Here is a 21,363-nt window from a genome sequence, read left to right as displayed (position 1 = left end):
CTTTTTTTATTATTATTATTAATATAGGAATGTATCAGCCTGACTCATATTTCCCATTGGTTGACTAACTGTACAAGTGCTAACATGAGTTACTCGTCATGTATGCCTGTTTCTACCACTGATGACACAGCAGTGAGTCATGGCATGACTCGAAACACCAGCGGACGCTTCCGGAATGGTCTCAGTGTTTGGTCAGTGCAACGTATCAAGAATCAACCTCTAGAAACGTTTTCTTTTTCTTTTTCAGTGAACAAAATAAATGAAGGGAAGATGAACGAGCTCAGACAACAAACAGTGTACAGTGGGACTGTTGATTTCTGGCATGGTTAGCGATTTTGGTGCGTCCCCTCGGGCTATAGGGTTATTCTTACCGCTTGACTTCGCGTCGTACGGCGTAGTTTAAACACCGTATACGCTGGAACCGAGACCGGCCGGCCGCTCTCTCTGCCACGTTTCACTAAATGACGTCACCGCTCTCGGGCTTGACAGCTCGCGCTGTTGCCGCAGCGTCAGAGAGAGAGAGAGGGAGAGAGAGAGAGAGAGACGGCGAGCGTTAACGTCTAAACAACGGACACAAGTCACCGTCCGCCGTTTTCTCCTTTAACTCGTCGTTTCAGTGACGCTTACATTTGGAGAACCGGTTAATGGTAGACCCCGGTCCCGCCGCGGATTTCTCGTGTTGTTCCTACACCTTCAAGCCGGCTAGCCAATGCTAGCCGTTTCCTGGTTTGATTTGCAGCCATTTTGGGTTTTTCACTGAGAAGCTAACCGTCCCTAGCTAAGCTAACCGCCGCTCCTGTTCGGACCGGGAATCGTCCCTCCTGCCATCCGACCGTAAGACAGCTGGGGTTTGACCACACGACGAGTCAACGATGAATCCCGAATAGTGAGTGTGAAAAATCTCTGCGCTAGCTTTTTTTTTGGGGGGGGGGGCGAGCTGATCAGCCGTGTTTGCTTGAGCAGTCGGGTTAGTATCGCAGGCAAAACCGAGCCGAGCTAGCGTAAGCTAGGAGCTAGCTGCTAAAATCAGCTGACGTCCTTGTGTCCACCTGTATACGCGGTAGAGAATAGGACGAAATCGCTTCATTTTCCCCGAAGGGCACATCATATGTGTAGCCAGTATGAAGCCAATAAAATGATTATGCTAATGAGTTATACAAATACTGTTCCAATTGTACTTCTTTTTTCACGCGAATTACGACCATATTAACGAATATAAACTAGTACCAAAAGAGTACTGTATAGACTTGGTATAAATATATGAATACTTGTGTACTATACCGCTATTACACTAATGGCAATACGCTATACCAATGTGCTTGACTTGAGGGTTGTTCTCAGGATGTATCTTTTAAAAAGCGTTTCAGAATTTGCTTCGTGCCAGTGACTAGGAGTTTTGCCACCTACTGCATGCATTGCGTCTGTAACCCATTAGACAAGTGGCACGGCTCATGCTTGAACTTAAAAAAACAAAACAAAACAACAGGACATATTGTAGTTTTAAGGGCAATTTAAGGTTAATTTTCAAATGAAGACTTAAGGTACTTAGCTCTTGGATGATAAAATGCTAAGGCAGTGTTCTTAGTCACGTATTACTGCAACTCTGTGTATCGGACTGCAATGCTGTATAAGATGTGTATGGAGCGATTTCAATAGATATAGCTCACACACTTGAATGTGTCTTGTGAGTGAATAGTGAGAACCAAATATGCTATGTAAATGACCTTAAGTGAATTATGTATGAAATCTGTATGGCCGTGCCAGACACCACAGCTATGAAAAGTAGACGTAAGCATGCCCAAAAAGACTATTCTGTTTTCTCTCTATAGCACCTAATACAGCAAAACATATCTTCCACTGAAATTAGATGTCATGCGATACTAAGCCCCCCCCCCCCCCCGCCCCATGGCTGATATGTGCTGAACATTTTCCAGTGTTTAACTGAAGAAAATGAAAAATTTTTCTTTTGTGAAAACAAGTTTATTTGGCCTCTACTGTGAGTGACTTTTGAGCCTGGACTTTCCACCAGATGCTCTTTTTAAATTAAAAAGTAGGACCTGTTGCATGGTACCAAATGTAGTCCAGTTTCACATCAGCTGTTATTAAGCACAATCATTCCTTTGTCAAAGTAGCTGACTCCTAGTAAAAGTGAATTGTTTACATCTAGGTAATGAGTTTCCTGTCCTAAGTAGTGTAAGCTGCACGTGACCTAGAGTTCTGTCATCATATGAAACGGTTGTATTGAGCCACTCGTACTCCACACCGTCTGTCATGTGGCAGTCACATGCCATATTAAAGTCTACTATTTCACTACTAATGTTGAGCAATCCCTTGCTTTTACACCGCTCTCTTTCATTTAGTTTACCATTCTTAGAATTGACCTCACAGGGCTGTCTCTGATTCAGGTCAGATGATTAGGGGCTTTTCTGTGCCTTTCTTGAGCTTATTTGTTAATTTCCATACCCATGTTAATTTCCAAACAACTGGTACTCGCATGCAGCATTCTCATCTTATTGATTATTGATTGCCTGAATTTCTAACTTAATTTAAGTGACAGCATGGAACGTTCACACGGTTGCTCCATAGTTGTGTCGAATTCAAAACTTTCTGCCATGTGATCACACTCCCTTTGTTGCGCATGTGATAAAGCAGGGAAAAAAGAAACCTTGGTGTTCTTCGGAATGATTCTACTGAGTCTGGAGTCAGGAATGTCTGAATAGCGTAATTTGATGCCAGCATTAGTATATTTACATGTATCTGATACACTTGTTGGATACACTTGTTGGGAGAATGTAGATCATTTGAATTTGTAAGCTTGCAATGGAGGATTTGCTATGTGGAGTAGTGTTTTGAGTATTTAATTTGGTTATTTGCCCACACGTCTTGAGTGGAAGTGTCATGCTGGTTTTTGACATTCCTATCCCTCCCGATCTATACCATCTTCTGAGTGTTCTCCTGAGCCATAAGTAACTAGCCTGGCTTGCACAGGAACAGCCATTGTTCCCTGCTATGGGTTTAAGGAAGTGGGCATGACTGGAATTTCTCACAAGGGTTAAGAGGAAGAACGGGAGATTGTCGTAGGAAGCAGGAAACCACTCAGGCTTTCAGGCTCAGCTGTATTTGTTGCAAGAAGTGTGGAGTGCCGTTTTCTCTGCCAATATGGATTATAAGTCCCAGAAGTATCAATGAACTCTAGAACAGCTTGCCTAACTTTTACATGATTGTAATGACTTGAATGCATCGCTAAAGTATGGAGACTTAATACGTTATGGTCAGATAGGGCTATCTGGCATACTTTAATGTTTCTTTGTGGATAAAGCAGTAAACGATTTTATTGTGACTTCTGGGTTTCATTTGAGAAAAGGCTGTTGGTACTTGATTTTTTAATTGGGACTATTCTGTGATGCCTGTACCTAATCTTTTATTTATTGGAAACTGCATCCCAACATGAGGGCTTAGGTTGGCTCAGACAAAATAAGATCATCTTCCCAGGTCCATGCATCCAGTAGTTTGTACCACCAGAGAAGACGACATAGAAGATGGTGCAGTCAAGAAATTGCCTCTTTTTTCCAAAGAAATAGTAATATAATCTTCAGCACAGTAATAGTGTTCATTCTCACATTGTCATTTAAGAGAGTGTTGTGTGTGCACTCACATCTTTTCTTGTAGCAAGAAGTTGATCTAAACAATGATTAAATACAAAACACAGATATCAGTTGATATTTGTATTTTGAAGTACTTAGAGAAGGGAATCAATGGAGTTTTTGCCTTTCCAACATAGTTGCACAGGAAGATGGTTCTGCCTCTATACACAGACTGCAACTTTAAAAGCTTAAACCTTTTGGATTTCCTTTTTTAGCCTAAACCAGTGTTTCAACCCTGGTCAGTGAGCCTTCTCTCATAAGATAGTGTTTGCCGTTTGTTTTTGATGCTGCATACTTTGAATTGGGTCTCAAGGTAGAATGCCCTGCATTTGGTAGAAACATTACCCTTGGCCTTGCACATTGCATTTTAGAGATGAAAAGAAGAACCCAGCGGCACTGATGAGCATCTGTCGAATCTGTAGTCCACCTCCCTGTTCAGAAATTAAGGGAGTTTTTGCTCACTCCGTTAAGTCGAGTTCAGATGGTCAGTATCACATGATCTGCTAAACTCCAGCTGGTAGTTCTGTCTGAAAATGTTGCTGAGCTCAGCGTTGTTCCTTTTTCAGTTTCAATTGCTTGTAAATGTATTGTCGCTGACAAGAATATAATGATGTACAGCTATGATTCAGATGCTGACCACCGCTTTCTGTGACTAAAACCTACAGTAGGTTAAAGGTTTAGGAAGTCCAGAAATTCAGATTAGTCCTATTACTGTCTAAAGCTTTTTCTTTTAGTGCAGTGAGATCAGATATCCTTTTTATTATGCTTTTTATATTGTTCTGGCAGCCCTGATTGATATCTTCACTAAACCACCATTGACACTCGCTAGGTTAACTCTTCTTGAATATTTAAATTAATTGATTATCAGGGAAGTTTGTCTTGGATCGAGTAGATGCGTTCAGAAGAACATTTCTCTTGTGATACAAGCAAACAAAGATTTTCTTTGCGTCCTTGAGCTGTGATTTGAGTGTGGATGACTTTATGCATCCGCCCCTCATAGCTGTAGAAGTCAGTCAGACACACTCAGCAAAAATGCATTACTTAAATTGACATAAACATTAACAGCACTATTCAAATTGAATGGGCATTTACCCCCCCCCCCCATATTATTTACCTCAGTGCTTTTTGGACCTGGCAGGGTTGGACCATGCATCGCGAAACCATTACAAAGTATCGATTGTCTATTATACTAAGACCTTAAAAAGGACTGGCGTAAAAAGTTGTTAACTAGCAGTTTACTAATTTGGGTGGTAGGGTAAGTAATGTAGCTATGGAAGACTTATTAATGTATAAATTAGTTTCCTATAAAACATCCATCAAAAGCAGCCACCCAGTCAAGAACAGTTTACCCATGTAAACATGGACGCACACAGCAGCCTGGCCAGCCAATAACAGGTATAGATGACACCTTCATATTCTACATCCAGGGAATATAGGCCAGTGTAAATTCTGGTAATAGCAAATAGCTTTTCTTTTTTTCTAAAAATAGTCATTCCAGATGCTGTAAGTGAGCCGTGTCTTTTGTGTTGGTGCTGTTGGTGTATTGTTGTTGTTGATGTTGTGTTGTTGTTTGCTAATAATTAATTTTGCTGTGAGTTAGCTTGCACCTGTCAATACTATGGTTACACCTGCCAGTAGGTAGGTGTAGAATATTTAGTAACAACTAAGCTCTGAGTGTAGTGCAGCATGTTATTTTATTTTTGGGGTGATGTACATATTGACTTGGGTAATGCTAATGTTACTGGTAGTCTTAACTGGCTTGGACTTGTCCGACCTGCTCTGGACCCTCTCTAAGTAGGCTACCTCCCACTAAACAATCCACAAAATCCCAAGCTAATACTATAGATCAGAGATTCCCAAAGGGTGGTGCGCACACCCTTTGGGGTGCTTTAGCTGCTTCTAGGGGGTGTAAGACAGAAAAAATGTAATGGTGTTATTCTTTACGTGGTGGATCGTGTGTAACTTTATTACAATTATATTCAAATTACTGGTGTTCTAATTTCTGTAACCGCTCTGGTTAATTGTAATTTAAACCTGATTCAATTTTTCTTAAATGCGGCGGAAAATATGACAGCATTTTTTCCCCCGTCTTCTCTCATGATGGGCCTATCTGCCTCTGAGCCTGTGTGTCTTCGCCCTCACCCATCCATCCTCTTTGCTCTTTAAAAGTGATGTCTTGTGTGTTATGATGTTGCAATTTATTGAAACATTGTTGCAGTGTGGCCCTGTGATGGCCTGGCGGCTTGTCCAGGGTGTGTCCCCGCCTGCCCCCGAATGACTGCTGGGATAGGCTCCAGAATCCCCACGACCCTGAGAGCAGGATACACGTTTTGGATAATGGATGGATGGATAGATGGATTGTAAGGTGTGGCCGAATTGGGATTGCATCAACCCGATTGGGATATTATGTCGCCCAAAAAGTTTGGAAACTGCTGCCATAGACAAGAGACAACCGTATGACCACGGTCACTTGTATAGGACTAATGTGACACAATCGCACCTTAATTACCAAAGCCTTTCATTCACAATCCAAAGCAAAAACGACACCCAACACCATATTGTCAAATTCAATCACCAGGTTGTTTACACCTGACATTAACATGTGTCTTGGGTGATCCAATCACAAGCGGACAGCTGTAAGTACAGTTGTGAATGCACCCAGTGTGTCCTCAATGCATCTTGAGATCCAGTTGCTCAGGCCACATTCGGAGGTGGCCTGGAACCCATCTGTCCACATCGCATTTGAAGTGTAAATCCACACGTGTTCCAGGCCACATTGAATGACCGCCTAGTCAACCGGTGTCCTCTTGACCAGGCAGTCACCAAAGCCTCCTCCTGGGTTTATTTATTTATTCCTCATCTGCAATTTCTGACACGCATCAGACCCACAACTTTGGAAGAGCCCCCACCCGCTTGCTCATTCAAGATTATTTATCCATTGCAGCGCAGAGACGACCCTCTCAAACCCGCTTGAATAATTTAAATAATCTGAGCAGGACTCAGTTTGAGAATTACAAACTAGTGTTCAGACATTTACATTTTCCCACATAATGAGTTTTAAGAATGAGTTTCAAGTATTTTTTATCTTTGGCTTTTCCCCCTTTTCTTCCCAATTGTATCCGGCCAATTACCCCACTCTTCCAAGCCGTTCCGGTCGCTGCTCCACCCCCTCTGCCGATCCAGGGAGGGCTGCAGACTACCACATGTCTCCTCTGATACATGTGGAGTTGCCAGTCGCTTCTTTTCACCTGCCAGTGAGGAGTTTTGCCAGGGGGATGTTGCTGTGTACTTTGAGTACAAAATGAAAGACAAACAATCGGAGTTTGATGCTCCTAATTCACTCAGTTAATTTTCCTCCTCAGAATATTTCTATCCGGCGCTACATGCATTTGTTGCATCCATGCCATTGTAATAATGTGAAACAGTTTACCCACAATCGACTGTTTCTTAAATGCAATATATCAGGTCAGGGGTCTGAGGGCTTTCAGACAGATCATCATCAACATTATCATCATAATGTGTATTTAAACAGCACGTACTAATTGATGGCACATTAAAATAAGGTTTGACTGAGCATGGACGTCTCATTTTGTGAAATGCCTGTTACTTTGATTCCTTTCTCCTCGTGTTTCTGTGTGTGTTTATTTGTGACACGTGCCATGGGAAGGGTTCGAGATGAAGGCAGACACGGTTTTAGGTGGTTAACACAGGCTTTGTTTAATAGTGTCTTTTATTCGTTCACTCGCATGGGCCTGTGTGCTGCTGTCCCATGCTCTCCGCTTGCAGCCGAGGCTAAACCACACACCCCTACCAGAGTGATGTATGTGTTTACTTGCATATAGAGCAGGGAAGTGAGATCAATTCACAAGTGGTCACTTCATACGCATGTGGACACGCATTCTAATGCCAGATGTGAACTGACGTACTTTAGAGCGGTCCACTTGTGGTCGGATCACCCAAGATGCATTGTAATGCTGAGTATAAACAGCCTCACAAAGATTACCGCCATCCCCTCCCCCCCGTCCCCTCCACAAAATGTACAAATTTCAATGAGTGTTCTGACAATATGCATAACCATCAGTTAACAGTTATGCAGCTTTGTAGCAACACCCGCAAAAAAAAAAAAAAAAAAAAAACATCGATCCCTTTTGCTAGGCGGAAAACACCTAACACACCCAAGTTTTTGCCGGTTGTTTAAGAAGTAGCTAGAGCCTCAGGCGTTTGGTGTACTTTGTACATGTCTGGTTTATCATGAAATGTTTCACTTGAAAAAAAATGCAGATAATAAATCCAGAGTAATATCAGGTTCTAATTCACTTCTTGCCATTTTCACTCCCAAGTTTGCTGTGCTTGCCAGTTAGCTATACAGGCATTGTTCAGGGATTGTTGTGCAGCCCGTCCACTGATTTTTCTTCTGCTGCACATGACCACAAAACATTTCAGGCACATGCCACAGAAAAACATGACAATCTAATGTAATCGCACATAGGCAAACAGATTTAGGTATTGGATCTGACAATCTATTTTTCTTTTCAATCTGAGGCTTTATAGGGCATATAGGGCATTCAGTGAAGGTCTTTCAGGTTTGGCTAAGTTTTACAGTCCGAGTTGACCTCACTGCCCTTCTCCTTGTCTATCTTATTCATTCTTGGTAAATATCAATAAGCTTTTCTGAAAGATTAGGTAGGGAAATGTTCTGTTTAATCTGATTTTTATCTAGAAGGTCTAATGAAATGAAACTTGGCCTACAGTAGCTTTGAATTATACAAGGTGTTTACTTTTGAAGTGGCTATCAAGAAGTTGCTATTATTTACAATTTACTAGTTTTACGTTCCTTTAGCCAGATTCCTAAGTGTGAAAACTAACCAAATCAACTGAACACTTACAAAGGTAATTATTGATGTCTTTTCTCCCCAATTGTACCTGGGCAATCACCCTGCTCTCTGAGCCATCCTGGTTGCTTCTCCACCTCCTCTGCCAATCTGGGGAGGGCTGCAGACTACCACATGCTTCCTCCGATACATTTGGAGTCGCCAGCCGCTTCTTTTCACCTGACGGTGAGGAGTTTCGCCAGGGAGACATAGCATGTGGGAGGATCATGCTATTTCCCCCGGTTCCCCCTCCCCTCTGAACAGGCGCCCCGACCAACCAAAGGAGGTGCCAGTGCAGTCACCAGGACACATGCCCACATCCGGCTTCCCACCCGCAGACATGGCCAGTTGTGTCTGTAGGGACGCCTGACCAAGCCGGGGGTAACACGGGGATTCGATCCGGCGATTCCCGTGTTGGTAGGCAACGGAATAGACCACAACGCTACCCGGATGCTCGTAATTAGTGATGTCTTGATCAAGACTATGTAGTGATAGTCTTATCTTGATCAAGTTTTTTTGCAGCTGATCAGACACAAGTCAGTTAATATTAAGACTGCCGATGCACATTCTTGATCTGATATTTATATTTTCCTGCTTAGTTCACTTGCACAGTGCACACTTAGAGTACATTCAAATTTGTAAAATCACTCCAGTTAGTAAGCTATGCCTGATTTTAATATCTCTGCATAAAGAAAAATATAATATCAGGACTATCAATTGACTTTTTTTTTTTTTAGGACATACTTCAATCAAATGGTATATACTCTTTCTGCTGAACTGGGACAAATGGGAAGTTGTGGTTATATGATGCCACACAGCTGCAATGTGTGTGCCTCAACCAATATCTGCTAAATAAGGAACAGATTGCATCTGCAGTGACAAGTAGACCAAATCAGAAATGGACTTGACATCCAAGCCCCAGTTTAATAACCCCAATTCCACCCGTTTTTATGCTAAGAAACTCCATACATCAAGAATCCGCAGAAATGCAGAATGGGCAATTAGGCACAGAAACTTGGGGATACTGCAGTCACATGGTATTTCTAATGAAATGACAAAGACTACAAAAAACTTAAATGCAATAGTTTGTACATATACAAAAACCTGACCAAAAACAAAAGACACTCTAAAACAAACACATAAACTCATTGTATCCTTCAAATCATTTCTTTTAAAGTGTGTCACAATCATATTAGGCATGTTGAGAGTGGCCCAGTTATTCCTGCCTCACCAAACACTGGCATTCCTGACATCACAAGTGGCTGTTGGGCTGCTTTCATTCTCCAATTTAAACAAGTTCCATATTGCAGAAGTTTAAGCTGCATGCCTCACTGTTGCAAGTTATGGGTAATATCAGTTTACAACACCTCAGTGGAGCGCAGTTGAGTGTTTACAACCCTATATGACAGATGGCAGATGGAGGACAAGACAGTAAAATAAAGAATCCTAACTTGATTGGGTTTAATATAGCCAATTTGATCAATGAAAATAAGCCTTGATCAGCTCCAATACCAATGTCTTGGATCATCGTGGGACATCCCTAAACATAACAGTTAAATTTTGTGCAAGGAAATTTTGATCTCTGCCATTTTTGTCAGTCCCCCCCCCCTTTCATTATTGTGACAGCGTCACATCTATATTAAACATCAGCACCACAGCCTATACTTTTTGAAAAAATATAATTTTATTATGGCCATGGTTGATCATGATGTTTATATGTAGTAATAATAATAATAATAATAATAAATCAAACTTATATAGCGCTTTTCTAGCACTCAAAGTCGCTTTAAAATAAACGGCGGTGAAACAAGACAACAGATAAACATAGCACAAACATACAGGGGTGGATGGGAAGGGGGGTGCTACGAGAGGACAGATAATATGTAGACAGATAATTCAGGAAAACACTGGTCCAGTACTTGTTTCAGGTGATCCGTTTGTTTTGCCGATCCTATTCTGAGCACCACCACAAGTGACTTGTGAAGTCCTGTTGTAGTTGGGGTTGTGTCCGCCGGTCTAACCTGGATTCTTCCTGTCCTTTTTTTCATCCCTCAGTGACTATTTATTCAAGCTGCTCCTGATTGGTGACTCTGGTGTTGGAAAGTCTTGCCTTCTTCTCCGATTTGCGGTAAGTACGAATCACAGGCAATTTCTCCATTTCCCTCTGTCTGGTACTTAGCTACAGTGAGGCGAGGGATGGCCCGCTGGACCCTGCCATGAAATTATTTATATGGTTTTTAAGGTAATCTTTGTTCTAAGCTGTTGTCTCCTTTCACTCAGATCTCAACAATCACTGTGTGCACATGGAGAAAATATTTATTCCACTGCCTTGGATGACAGCGCTATATCCTAGTTATCATTGCTGCTTCATCATCTGGATGAGGGATTATCTGGGTTATTGTAAATGGGATGCATGTGTACATGTCTAATCTACTCAAACTGTACATTTTGGTATTTTTGAAAGTTGGGCCAATACGCATGTTCATTGAAAACACTCATTTTCTTCATTCATACCGATAGCCTGCCCCCATTTCTTAGCAACCAATCTACAAACAATATGGCGAATTCCACTCATGCCAATATTAACAGAACTTCATGAATTCAGAGAGTGAATGTTCTTCGAAGTTTAGCAGTGTCTGATTCACTCCTCTTTCTCCTCTCCACAGGACGACACATACACAGAAAGCTACATAAGCACTATTGGTGTGGACTTCAAAATACGAACCATAGAACTAGATGGGAAGACTATTAAACTTCAGATTGTAAGTAGCCTGAAGACACATTCCTCTCATTCCTTCCACACCCTCACAAATTGAAACAAACCACTGCATTTTTACATTTTCACTGCATTTTTAGTGAATGGTAGGACATGGTACCAAGGCCTGAATACTGCATCCAGCTATCAGTTACAGTGGTTGCTGGTTTCATACGGTCTGCTATGCTGTCGGTTATATCACCCTTCAGTATTACTGACACAATTGAGTCAGCAGAGTACTAGATGTGTGTTTGTGTTAACTTTTCACAGGGTTTTGAAAGTTGCCTAAAACCTTTTTTCATGAGCTTAGTTAAAATGAGACATAAGGTTATCTTAAATATGTAACCATTTAACTTTGAACTCATATTTTCATGAGCACATTTTTCCGCTGGAGCAGTGTGCCAACCAAGTAAGGTTGTTGACAACAAGACATGAGGAGACTGAAAACTTGTCTGGTTGTGGTTTTCGATACAGTTTGAGACATAATGCGACATCATTAGTCTCTCAGTTGTTGTTAGTATTGTACATCCGTGGACGTCAATCAGATATTTTGCCTATATGCTCTAGAACAGTTTACCACTTTATTTTTCAATTCAATCCAATTTTATTTGTCTAGCCCAATATCACAAATTACAAATTTGCCTCAGTAGGCTTTACAGCAACACAACATCCTGTCCTTAGACCTTCGCATCAGATAAGGAACAGCGCCCTAAAAAAAAAAAACTTAAAACAGGGAGAAAAAATAGGAAGACACCTCAGGGAGAGAAACAGGACGGCTCTCTCTCCCAAGATGGACAACATGCAATGGATGTTGTGTATACAGAATAAAACACAATTTACAGAATACAACACTGAAAGAGCATAACAGAATTATAATGGAATTATAAGATATATCAAGAATATGATGAGGAGGATGCTAAGCAGTGTCCAGATGCCACCGGAACAGCCCAGGACCTGAGCCACGTGACCACCATCACCATGTAGACCTGGCAGGAGGACAGACTACACACGCACACAGAGGAAACTCACATCACACCTTTCACATACACGGGAAAAGAGAAAAGAACAAAAATTAGTCACACATCGGAGTGAGAGAAGGATCATGGTGGTGACCACCATCACCATGGAGACCTGGGAGGAGGACAGACTACAACGTGCATACTGGGGAGTTTCACATCACACCACTCGCATACACGCCAGAAGAGACAGGAGAGAAGAGAACAGTTTGCAGTAGTCAAGAATCTATACTCTATAATTTCATCGGCACAACAGTGCTTGGTAAATTCATTGAGACAGAAACCGACCCACCATGCAGCACAGGTTGTGAAGTACTCACTTTAAAGGCAACTAATTGTAGGTTAAAGCAAAAAGATGAGTTTTCAGTTTGGATTTAAAGGACTCAACAGACTCTTGATTGTCTGACTGCAGCAGGCAGGTTATTCCACAAGAACAGGGCCCGATAGGAAAAGGCCCTGCCACCAGCTGACTTCTTTTTAACTTTGGGTACACACAGGACCCCTGTATTTTTAGAGCACTGAGCTCGAGATGGAATGTATGGTTTGAGGAGACAAGCCCATTTAGGATTTTATAAGTCAGCAGAAGCGTGTTGAAGTCTGATCGAACATGGATAGGAAGCCAGTGAAGAGAGGCAAGAATTGGTGTAATTGTCAAACTCTGGATGAATAATATTCAGTTTTAACAGCTCTAATTAGCTATGTATCAAACAGGAAACTGTTTGATATATTGCTAATTAAGTATCCTATAATGTTTGCATTTGTTGTACTGATAAAAATAAATTGACCCATACTGCTCTCATTAGCTTTAAGTCTAAAATAGGAAGCCAGCGCTCCTTGCTGACTGTCTTAATTACAGCCATGTGCTATTACTGAATTTGTCTAAAATTAGATCATCTGAAGTAAAGGTGTGCTATGCATTATAATCCCTTTGATTTTGACTGTCATCTGAATGCATAATCAAATAGTATATTTGCAGGGCTAAAGCAGCCTCTTAAACTAAATGACTTGTGAATAGGTCCGAGTTCTACCTTGCAAGGCAAGTGGAGAAATGCTTTGAATTTGAATATTGTACTTAACCCATTGATAGGAAGTGTGGCTAAATGAAAGTGAGAGGAGAAATGGTGTAAGAAACGGCCACTTCCTATTTTTGGCCCATTAATGATGGGTCAGTTTTTTGTTTAACTCCAAATGGATGCAGAACTTGTGAACTGGCTGAGGTATAAAACCTAAGCTATAGAATGTCACTGGCTCAAAAGAATAATAACCAAGTCTCTTTAAGAAATACTAGCATGTCCTCATTCTTCATGTACAGAGTTATGTCTTGAACTTTCTGCTTGGTCTGTAGTTAAAAAGACCTATTTGGTAACAACACTGATGTAATTTGCTTAATTCCTTACAGGTGAAAGGAATTACACCTTGTTTATGTTTGTTTGTGTTCAGTGTCTGCTGTGATTATGTGACAGTCATTGTAGGTTGATTATCCATGGGTATCCTATTAGAGAGTCATCCCACTGTATTTGGTAGCTGTGAATGAATGAATGATTCGGTTGAAAGGGCGAGAGAAACCAGCAATTGCTGTAAAACAAAAGCTTGGACGTGCAAAGATTCTGAAGCTTCAGGATGTTTCATTGGAAATCTTAAATCCCAGAACTGAACAGCTAAATATAGTGAAGTTGCAATTTTAATCTGTTACATATGAATCACATAAAGGTGTTATTGGCTGCCTTTACAAACATCACATTTTTCTCCACAGCTTAAGTGTAAAACTGCCTACCAAGTTTGAATGTGTTTTTTTTCTTTTATTTCTTTTATTCAGTGGGACACAGCGGGGCAAGAAAGGTTTCGTACAATCACATCCAGCTACTACAGAGGTGCTCATGGTATCATCGTAGTCTATGATGTCACAGACCAGGTCAGTTACACACAGAGTGGGGAATTAACACCCACCAAATGCATCTAGATTTGGGACATTGGTGGGTCGATTTGTTAGCCCTACCTGTCATGGTGGTGGGTAACTAATGAGCTTTCCTAAAAGCCATTTTGCTTCTCAGTGAGTATGGTGTTGGTTTTATTTAATGACTTATTCTCACCAGGCGGTAAGCCTGGGGGGGATGTTGCGTTTGGTCGCACGCATGCATGCGTACTTGTGCGCGTGCGTTTCTGTCTGTAGCTAATCTTGCATACTACCGGACCCATCAGCCTAATATTTTTTTATGCACAGTTATGACGGTATGATCAAGAAATTCTCATGGTTGTGATGATTCAAAACCTTTGGAAAAAAGTTAATTCTCGGTACCGCCGCTCCCTCTCTCCGTTCACTCTCTGGCTCGCACGACCTACACTGCTCTCTGTTGCTGCCCGATCTGAGTCGACTGTAGATGTGAGTCACGCATGCACTCGCACAGTTGACTTAGATTGGGCAGTGAAAGTGTCAAAACATGTATTTGGGTATGAGTCTTGAAAGTAAATGAGAAGTCAATTGTATTTCGCAAATCAGCAAATTATTCACTGCTGATCTCACCGCAGGAGAACTGGAGGAACACTGAATGAACCAAAAGTAATAATTATTTTCATATTATAATAAAGCTGGGTAAACCGTTAATGTTCACGCATGCATGACTTGCATCTACGGTTGACTCAGATCAGGCAGGGACATGATGAAAAGTTATTGAGAATTTTGATAATCCAAAAAATATTAACGTTATAAAGGAACAATTTCCTCTAGGTTACAACCAAAACAGGAAATTTTGCATATTGTTGTCGTTGCCCAATCTGAGTCAAACGTAGATGTGAGTTGCGCATGGAAGAGCGTAAACAGTTAACCCAGCTTTATTATATTATGAAAATGAAGACAAGGTTAGGGTTAGACCAAAATGGTTGCATAACAAACCTTTTCTTTTTAGAAAGTGCAAGTTCATATTAGACATGGTCTCTTTGGCCTTCCTCTTTTCCTCTTCCCTGGCAGCTCCATATTCAGCATCCTTCTCCCAATATACCCAGCATCTCTCCTCTATACATGTCCAAGCCATCTCAATCTTGCCTCTCTTGCTTTGTCTCCAAACCGTCCAACCTGAGCAGTCCCTCTAATATACTTGTTCCTAATCCTGTCCTTCTTCATTACTCCCAGTGAAAATCTTAGCATCTTCATCTCTGCCACCTCCAGCTCCACCTCCTGTCTTTTCATCAGTGCCACTATCTCCAAACCATAAACGTAGCTGGTCTCACAACCATCTTGTAAACCTTCCCTTTAACTCTTGCTGGTACCCTTCTGTCGCAAATCACTCCTGACACACTTCTCCACCCACTCCACCCTGCCTGCACTCTCTTCTTCACCTCTCTTCTGCACTCCCCATTACTTTGGACAGTTGACCCCAAGTATTTAAACTCATACACCTTCGTCACCTGTACTCCTTGCATCCTCACAATTCCACTGTCCTCCCTCTCATTCACGCATAGGAATTCCGTCTTGCTCCTACTGACTTTCAGTCACCATTGCAAACAAGAAAGGGCTCAGAGCTGATCCTTGATGTAATCCCACCTCCACCCTGAACCCATCTGTCATTTCAACCGCACACCTCACCATTGTCACACTTCCCTCATACATATCCTGCACCACTCCTGCATACTTCTCTGCAACTCCCGACTTCCTCATACAATACCACACCTCCTCTCTTGGCACCCTGTCATATGCTTTCTCTAAATCTCTAAATCTACAAAGACACAGTGTAACTCCTTCTGGCCTCTCTATACTTCTCAGTAAACATTCTCAATGCATACATCACATCTGTAATGCTTTTTTGTGGCATGAAACCATACTGCTGCTCGCTAATCGTCACCGCTCCTCTTAACCTGCCTTCATGCTGTGGCTGATCAACTTTATACCTCTGTAGTTACTACAGTTCTGCACATCGCCCTTGTTCTTGAAAATCGGTACCAGTACGCTTCTTCTCCACTCCTCAGGCATCCTCTCACTTTCCAAGATTGTGTTAAACAATCTAGTTAAGAACTCCACTGCCATCTCTCCTAAACATCTCCATGCCTCCACAGATATGTCATCAGTACTTTTACTCCCGTCTATTTTCTTCATCTCTCTGACTATCCCACTTCTTCTTTGCCAACCTCTCCCTCTGTATACTTTGCTGTACCTCCTCATCCCACCACCAAGTCTCCTTGTCTTCCTTCCTCTGTCCTGATGACACACCAAGTACCTCCCTAGCTGTCTCCCTCACTATTTCTGCAGTGGTTGTCCAGCCATCCAGCAACTTCACTACCACCCAGTGCCTGTCTTAACTCCACGCTGAACTCCACACAACAGTCTTCCTTCTTCAACTTCCACCATTTGATCTTCAGCTTTGCCTTCACTCGCCTCCTCTTCTTGGTCTCCACAGTCATCCTACAGACCTCCATCCGATGCTGCCTAGCTATGTTCTCCCCTGTCACCACCTTGCAGTCTCCAATCCCTTTCAGATCGCGCCTCCTACATAAGATGTAGTGGAACTACAAGATCTGAGAGAGTTTTTGTATTTTGTTCTGGATGTGGTAATTTCATTTTATAGGTGATTCCCCAAACAGATTATTGTCATTTTTATTTTGCATTGACAGCCTTGGAAATTACATGCATTTTATAATGTGGATGTGTATTATGACCACATCCAGAACAAAACACAAAAACTCTCTCAGATCCTTGTGGATTTTGTTTACTACAGATTTCCATTCAGATTTGAATGAATGTTGTAACATTAAAATCCACAGCTTGTTAAAGGTATTATTATTGCTATTATTGTAGTGTTGCACATCTGCAGGCCTTGAAGGCCAATGCATCTTGTTTTTCCTTTTCCAAAATCAGCACTTGGAAAAAAATGAAAACCAGCATCCTCACAGGGCCCTGAGGCCCAGAGATGTGCACTGCTGTATTATTGCCTCCATTTTTGTGAAATAATTTAGTGTCTGGTAAAAAAAAATCTCGAGTGTCTGGTAGATTTTCGATATTCAAAAAAGTTAATTTCTCCCCTGGTTGCACATACCTGAAGCTTTACTTGACCATTAAAGAAGCTTAAAAATGTTCACAGAAAAAAAAAATAACGGGTAAAACATGAACTTCCCTTTCTTAAATCCTCAGACAGAATTCTATCATTATTCCTCTTTGTTCGATAAAGGCTCAATAAATGTCTGGGAAAAACCTTTGCATCTCCTTCATAAACCATATAGGCTGAGGAAAACTGATTTTCTCATTAATGGCTTACTTGCATCATGCTGATGGAGTGGTGAGGAGAGCATGTTCCTGCCTTTTCCTCTCCATCTATTGTCAGACTTCATGCAGGCTCCCTTTACAAGTCTGGAAAATTAGGTAAAATGAATTGGATTATTTTCAGATCAGGAAAACATTTTTATTTGGTTGTTTTGCTTCCATTACAACAGATCAGCAATTATAAAGCCCTACTGTAGGGCTTGGTAATATTGACAAAATAAAATATGACATTATTGACTGTATACCTCAACATCAATAATGTGATTAAATTTTTGGGATGAATATTGGTGCTTTCCTAAGATAATGTAAATACAAGTTAATGTGAATATGATGACCACGCATCTAGAGACAGTCATTGCTCATTTCACTCAACGAAAACCTGTCAAACAAGTTCAGTAAATTGTCTCTTTACTGTAGTACAGCCTTTAAGACCGGGAAATGACAACATTTAAGTTATATCACCACATTACCAGAACAACAGTACCACAACACATCTAGTCTCCTGTCACAGTTTTGATATTGTATTGATATATTATCCAGCTCTATCCCATTTTCATTTCACATTTTACAACATCTGATGTGATGAAGAGGGCTCAGCTGTAGAGTGACTTTGTCCAAATGCCACAGCGCCCAGCCACAATCAACACCAGTCACACTGATCACTAACCCCAGTCAGAACATGAAGAGGTAAAAACTGTCTGGGCCTCCAAATGGAAAATTTTGAGGAATGCTGCAGAATTTTAGGTTGTGATAAACGAGCAGCTTTTAGGGAACGTACATGAGTAACAATATGTTCTTTTGGTCAAAGTCATGACTTTTTCTTATGGCTAATCAAATTCTTGGTTTGGAGCAATGTGATGTCAATCTGTGTCTTAAAAATAATCTTATATTGAACACGTAACCATAACAGGCTTTTCTTAAAGCAAATGTCAACTGACATTTTCTTGTCCCTCATCCCGGTCTCAGGAGTCCTTCAACAATGTAAAACAATGGCTACAAGAAATCGATCGCTACGCCAGTGAAAACGTCAACAAGCTATTGGTTGGAAACAAGTGTGACTTGACGACAAAGAAGGTGGTGGATTACACAACAGCAAAGGTAGGCGCCTCAGACAGGTGAGCCCAGAAAATGCCTGAATAACGGATTGGCACAGGATGATACCCAACCAGGCAACCTGTTTCAATCCTCTCTCTCTCTTCCATATTTCCAGGAGTTTGCCGACTCCCTTGGCATCCCCTTCTTGGAAACCAGTGCCAAGAATGCCACTAATGTCGAGCAGGCCTTCATGACCATGGCAGCTGAGATCAAGAAGAGGATGGGTCCCGGGGCCACGGCAGGTGGAGGGGAGAAGCCCAATGTCAAGCTGACCCCCGGCACCACTGTCAAGCCTTCCACAGGAGGATGCTGCTGAGAATCACACCCCCAGTTGCACTCCCCCTATCCTCCTCCACCTCCCATTTCTCTGGCCTGTCAGCCACTCCACCCAGCCTTCATCCTCTAAACTCCACTTTGTCCCAACATACCCCACCACAAAGGACCGAGAGAGGGAGTACATGTCTAAGTAATGTTAAGAAAAAAACTCAAGTTGCCTGTATTTGTAAAATACTTAATTATAGTTGCACAACTGAAAAGAAGGAAAAATATCTTCTCTCCATTGTCCTGGTAATTGATGATAAACGATATGGCCACGTCATTAATTATCTCCAGTTTGCCCTCGATGGCCCCATTACCTCTTACCCCAGAGATCTGTCAGAGACGGTAGAAATTCTTTGGCACCTAGTTAAACGGCCCTCTGTATGCAGGTTTATGAGAACAGTGTGTGTTTGTGTGAGTGTGTGGATGAGAATTTCACTGCATTCCTTCAGTGGGTTTGGTGTGTGACTCAAGTTCACAATGTTTTCTGTTTGTATGGACTCAGCATTATTTTCTATCCCTTACGGTTATTTTGCTGTTATCAGCATATGGTCTATCTGATTTTGAAGGATTTATATATCTCGCCAACTTCGGAATATCAGTGTCCAACATCGCAAGTGTAGTGCAAAAATATATGTACATATACATTATGTATATATAAATGTAAAATCTGATTTGCAAGATCTGTAGTGCTCAATACATTACTGGGGTAGTCTTGACTCTGTTATCTCTGCATTCAATTTATGGACGAAGATCATTGTCAATTTGTTGCTCATCATGTAATACTTAAACTGAAAAAAATAAATATTGTAGTACCATACTGTATGAACCGGAAATATCTGTCTGCAATTCTTGTTGAGCTGTGTAGAGAAATGTTTGAATTATTTTCTACATCTGTATGGCAAATGTACTTGCCAATAATAAGGGGTCGTTTTTTGGCCAGTACCTGTGTAATTTCCGTACAGAATTGCATATGGAAACTCTGTGTTCGCTTCTCTTCTTAATAAAGGCAATTGACTTCAGTTTTAAAAGCATTTCAAGACCATTTCTGGCCATGTTTTCCCAGGTAAATGTTTCCCCTGTGGATGAGCACCTGAGAACAGGACCTGCCATGTGACACCAGGAGAGAGAGAGACATGTCTTTGCTGTAGCAATCCGAGTGGGACTGAGCTGCTCGATTTGATATATTTCGTGCGTCTGTAGCTCAAAAACAGACATCTCAATGTTAACTTTGCATTAAAATGACATAATTGAATGATAATGACAACAGTCGTCATAAACATTCAGAAAGACTCCTCCATGTTCATGACCATGATCATGTCAGTCTTATGCACACCCCTTCAAATAAAGTGTTGAGGTGTTAAGCGGTAGACGTCAGTCGGCTTACCTTTTTAAATTCAATTATCAGAATAAGATCCTGTTTTATTCCCAAATGCCTTTTCACATTACCGGGAATTTGGCTGTACCTATAAAACACTTGAGTAAAAGAGACCTAATTTTGAAAATAATATAAATGTGTGTATATTGGTGTTGAAATAATGAATATCTGGATGTATAAACTCTAGTTGTAATATTTTTTTTCCACTGAACAGCACACCTTTTTACGGTTTCAGAGCTTAAAACAATTCTCAAGTCAGTCATCTCAAATGCATTACACATTCAACTAGAGCCCAATAATGACACAGACGTTAATAAGCAGGTCGGTTAACTTGTGTTTTTTTTGTTCTCTCAAAAGATGCCAGGGTGAATACATGGACATGCATCTTATAATGATATAGTATCTTATAATACATTTCCATGTATCCAGCCATGTTGACTGAGGATGATGTCAGTGACCACCTGGATGTTCTCCTGCCCTTGGTCCAAATTTGTAAGGTGAAGGAGAGCCTGATAGCAACGAGGAAAAGTTGTATTGCTTGCTTGTAGGAGCAACTACTCAATTCTGTGATCTCTAGCACCTTACAGACAACTGGGCATTGCAACAGGTATCCCTGTCATGTATGTATGTGAATGGCTGCAGCCACCACTGTCCTAACAGTGGAACTCCCAACCACTGAGCAGGGGATGTTGACACCTGACACCGAAGTCATTGCGGAGCTGCGGGGGGAAAGCCAGTTGTTTTTCAGCATTTCTGAGGAGAGCATTTCAAGTGATGGCAGCCTTGAATCTGGACCTCTTTGCTTTCAGTCCCTGTTGAGTCACATGGGATGGGTCCCATGCAATGACAAATTGAAGAAGATCTTTTTCCAGTTTGTAAAGAGGAGCCTTCATCACATGGTGACAGCCATCAGAGCATTCACTCGAGTTCCATGGCAAACCGAAGGCCTTTATAATAGTGGGCTCAACAGAGCGGGTTCCAGAGGTCATGGCCAGCCTCAGCCAAACACACAGGCCTCAACAAGCCAGTGTGGAGTCA

At 41.4% G+C, this 21,363-nt stretch overlaps 1 protein-coding gene across 1 annotated transcript; it reads left to right on the top strand.

The window, feature by feature from the left end:
* The first annotated feature begins 231 nt into the window (after nt 1–231).
* Nucleotides 232–19,981, top strand: LOC130123249 (ras-related protein ORAB-1-like). The gene is made up of 6 exons (XM_056292392.1): nt 232–886; nt 10,571–10,643; nt 11,182–11,277; nt 14,103–14,198; nt 18,501–18,632; nt 18,745–19,981. Exons 1-6 carry the CDS (start codon nt 873–875, stop codon nt 18,943–18,945), a joined length of 612 nt encoding a protein of 203 aa, XP_056148367.1. The 5' UTR covers nt 232–872; the 3' UTR covers nt 18,946–19,981.
* The last annotated feature ends 1,382 nt before the right edge of the window (nt 19,982–21,363 follow it).

This window comes from Lampris incognitus, chromosome 13 (assembly GCF_029633865.1).
Source record: "Lampris incognitus isolate fLamInc1 chromosome 13, fLamInc1.hap2, whole genome shotgun sequence".
Taxonomy (NCBI): domain Eukaryota; kingdom Metazoa; phylum Chordata; class Actinopteri; order Lampriformes; family Lampridae; genus Lampris; species Lampris incognitus.
This window is presented reverse-complemented; position numbering and strand designations above follow the sequence as displayed.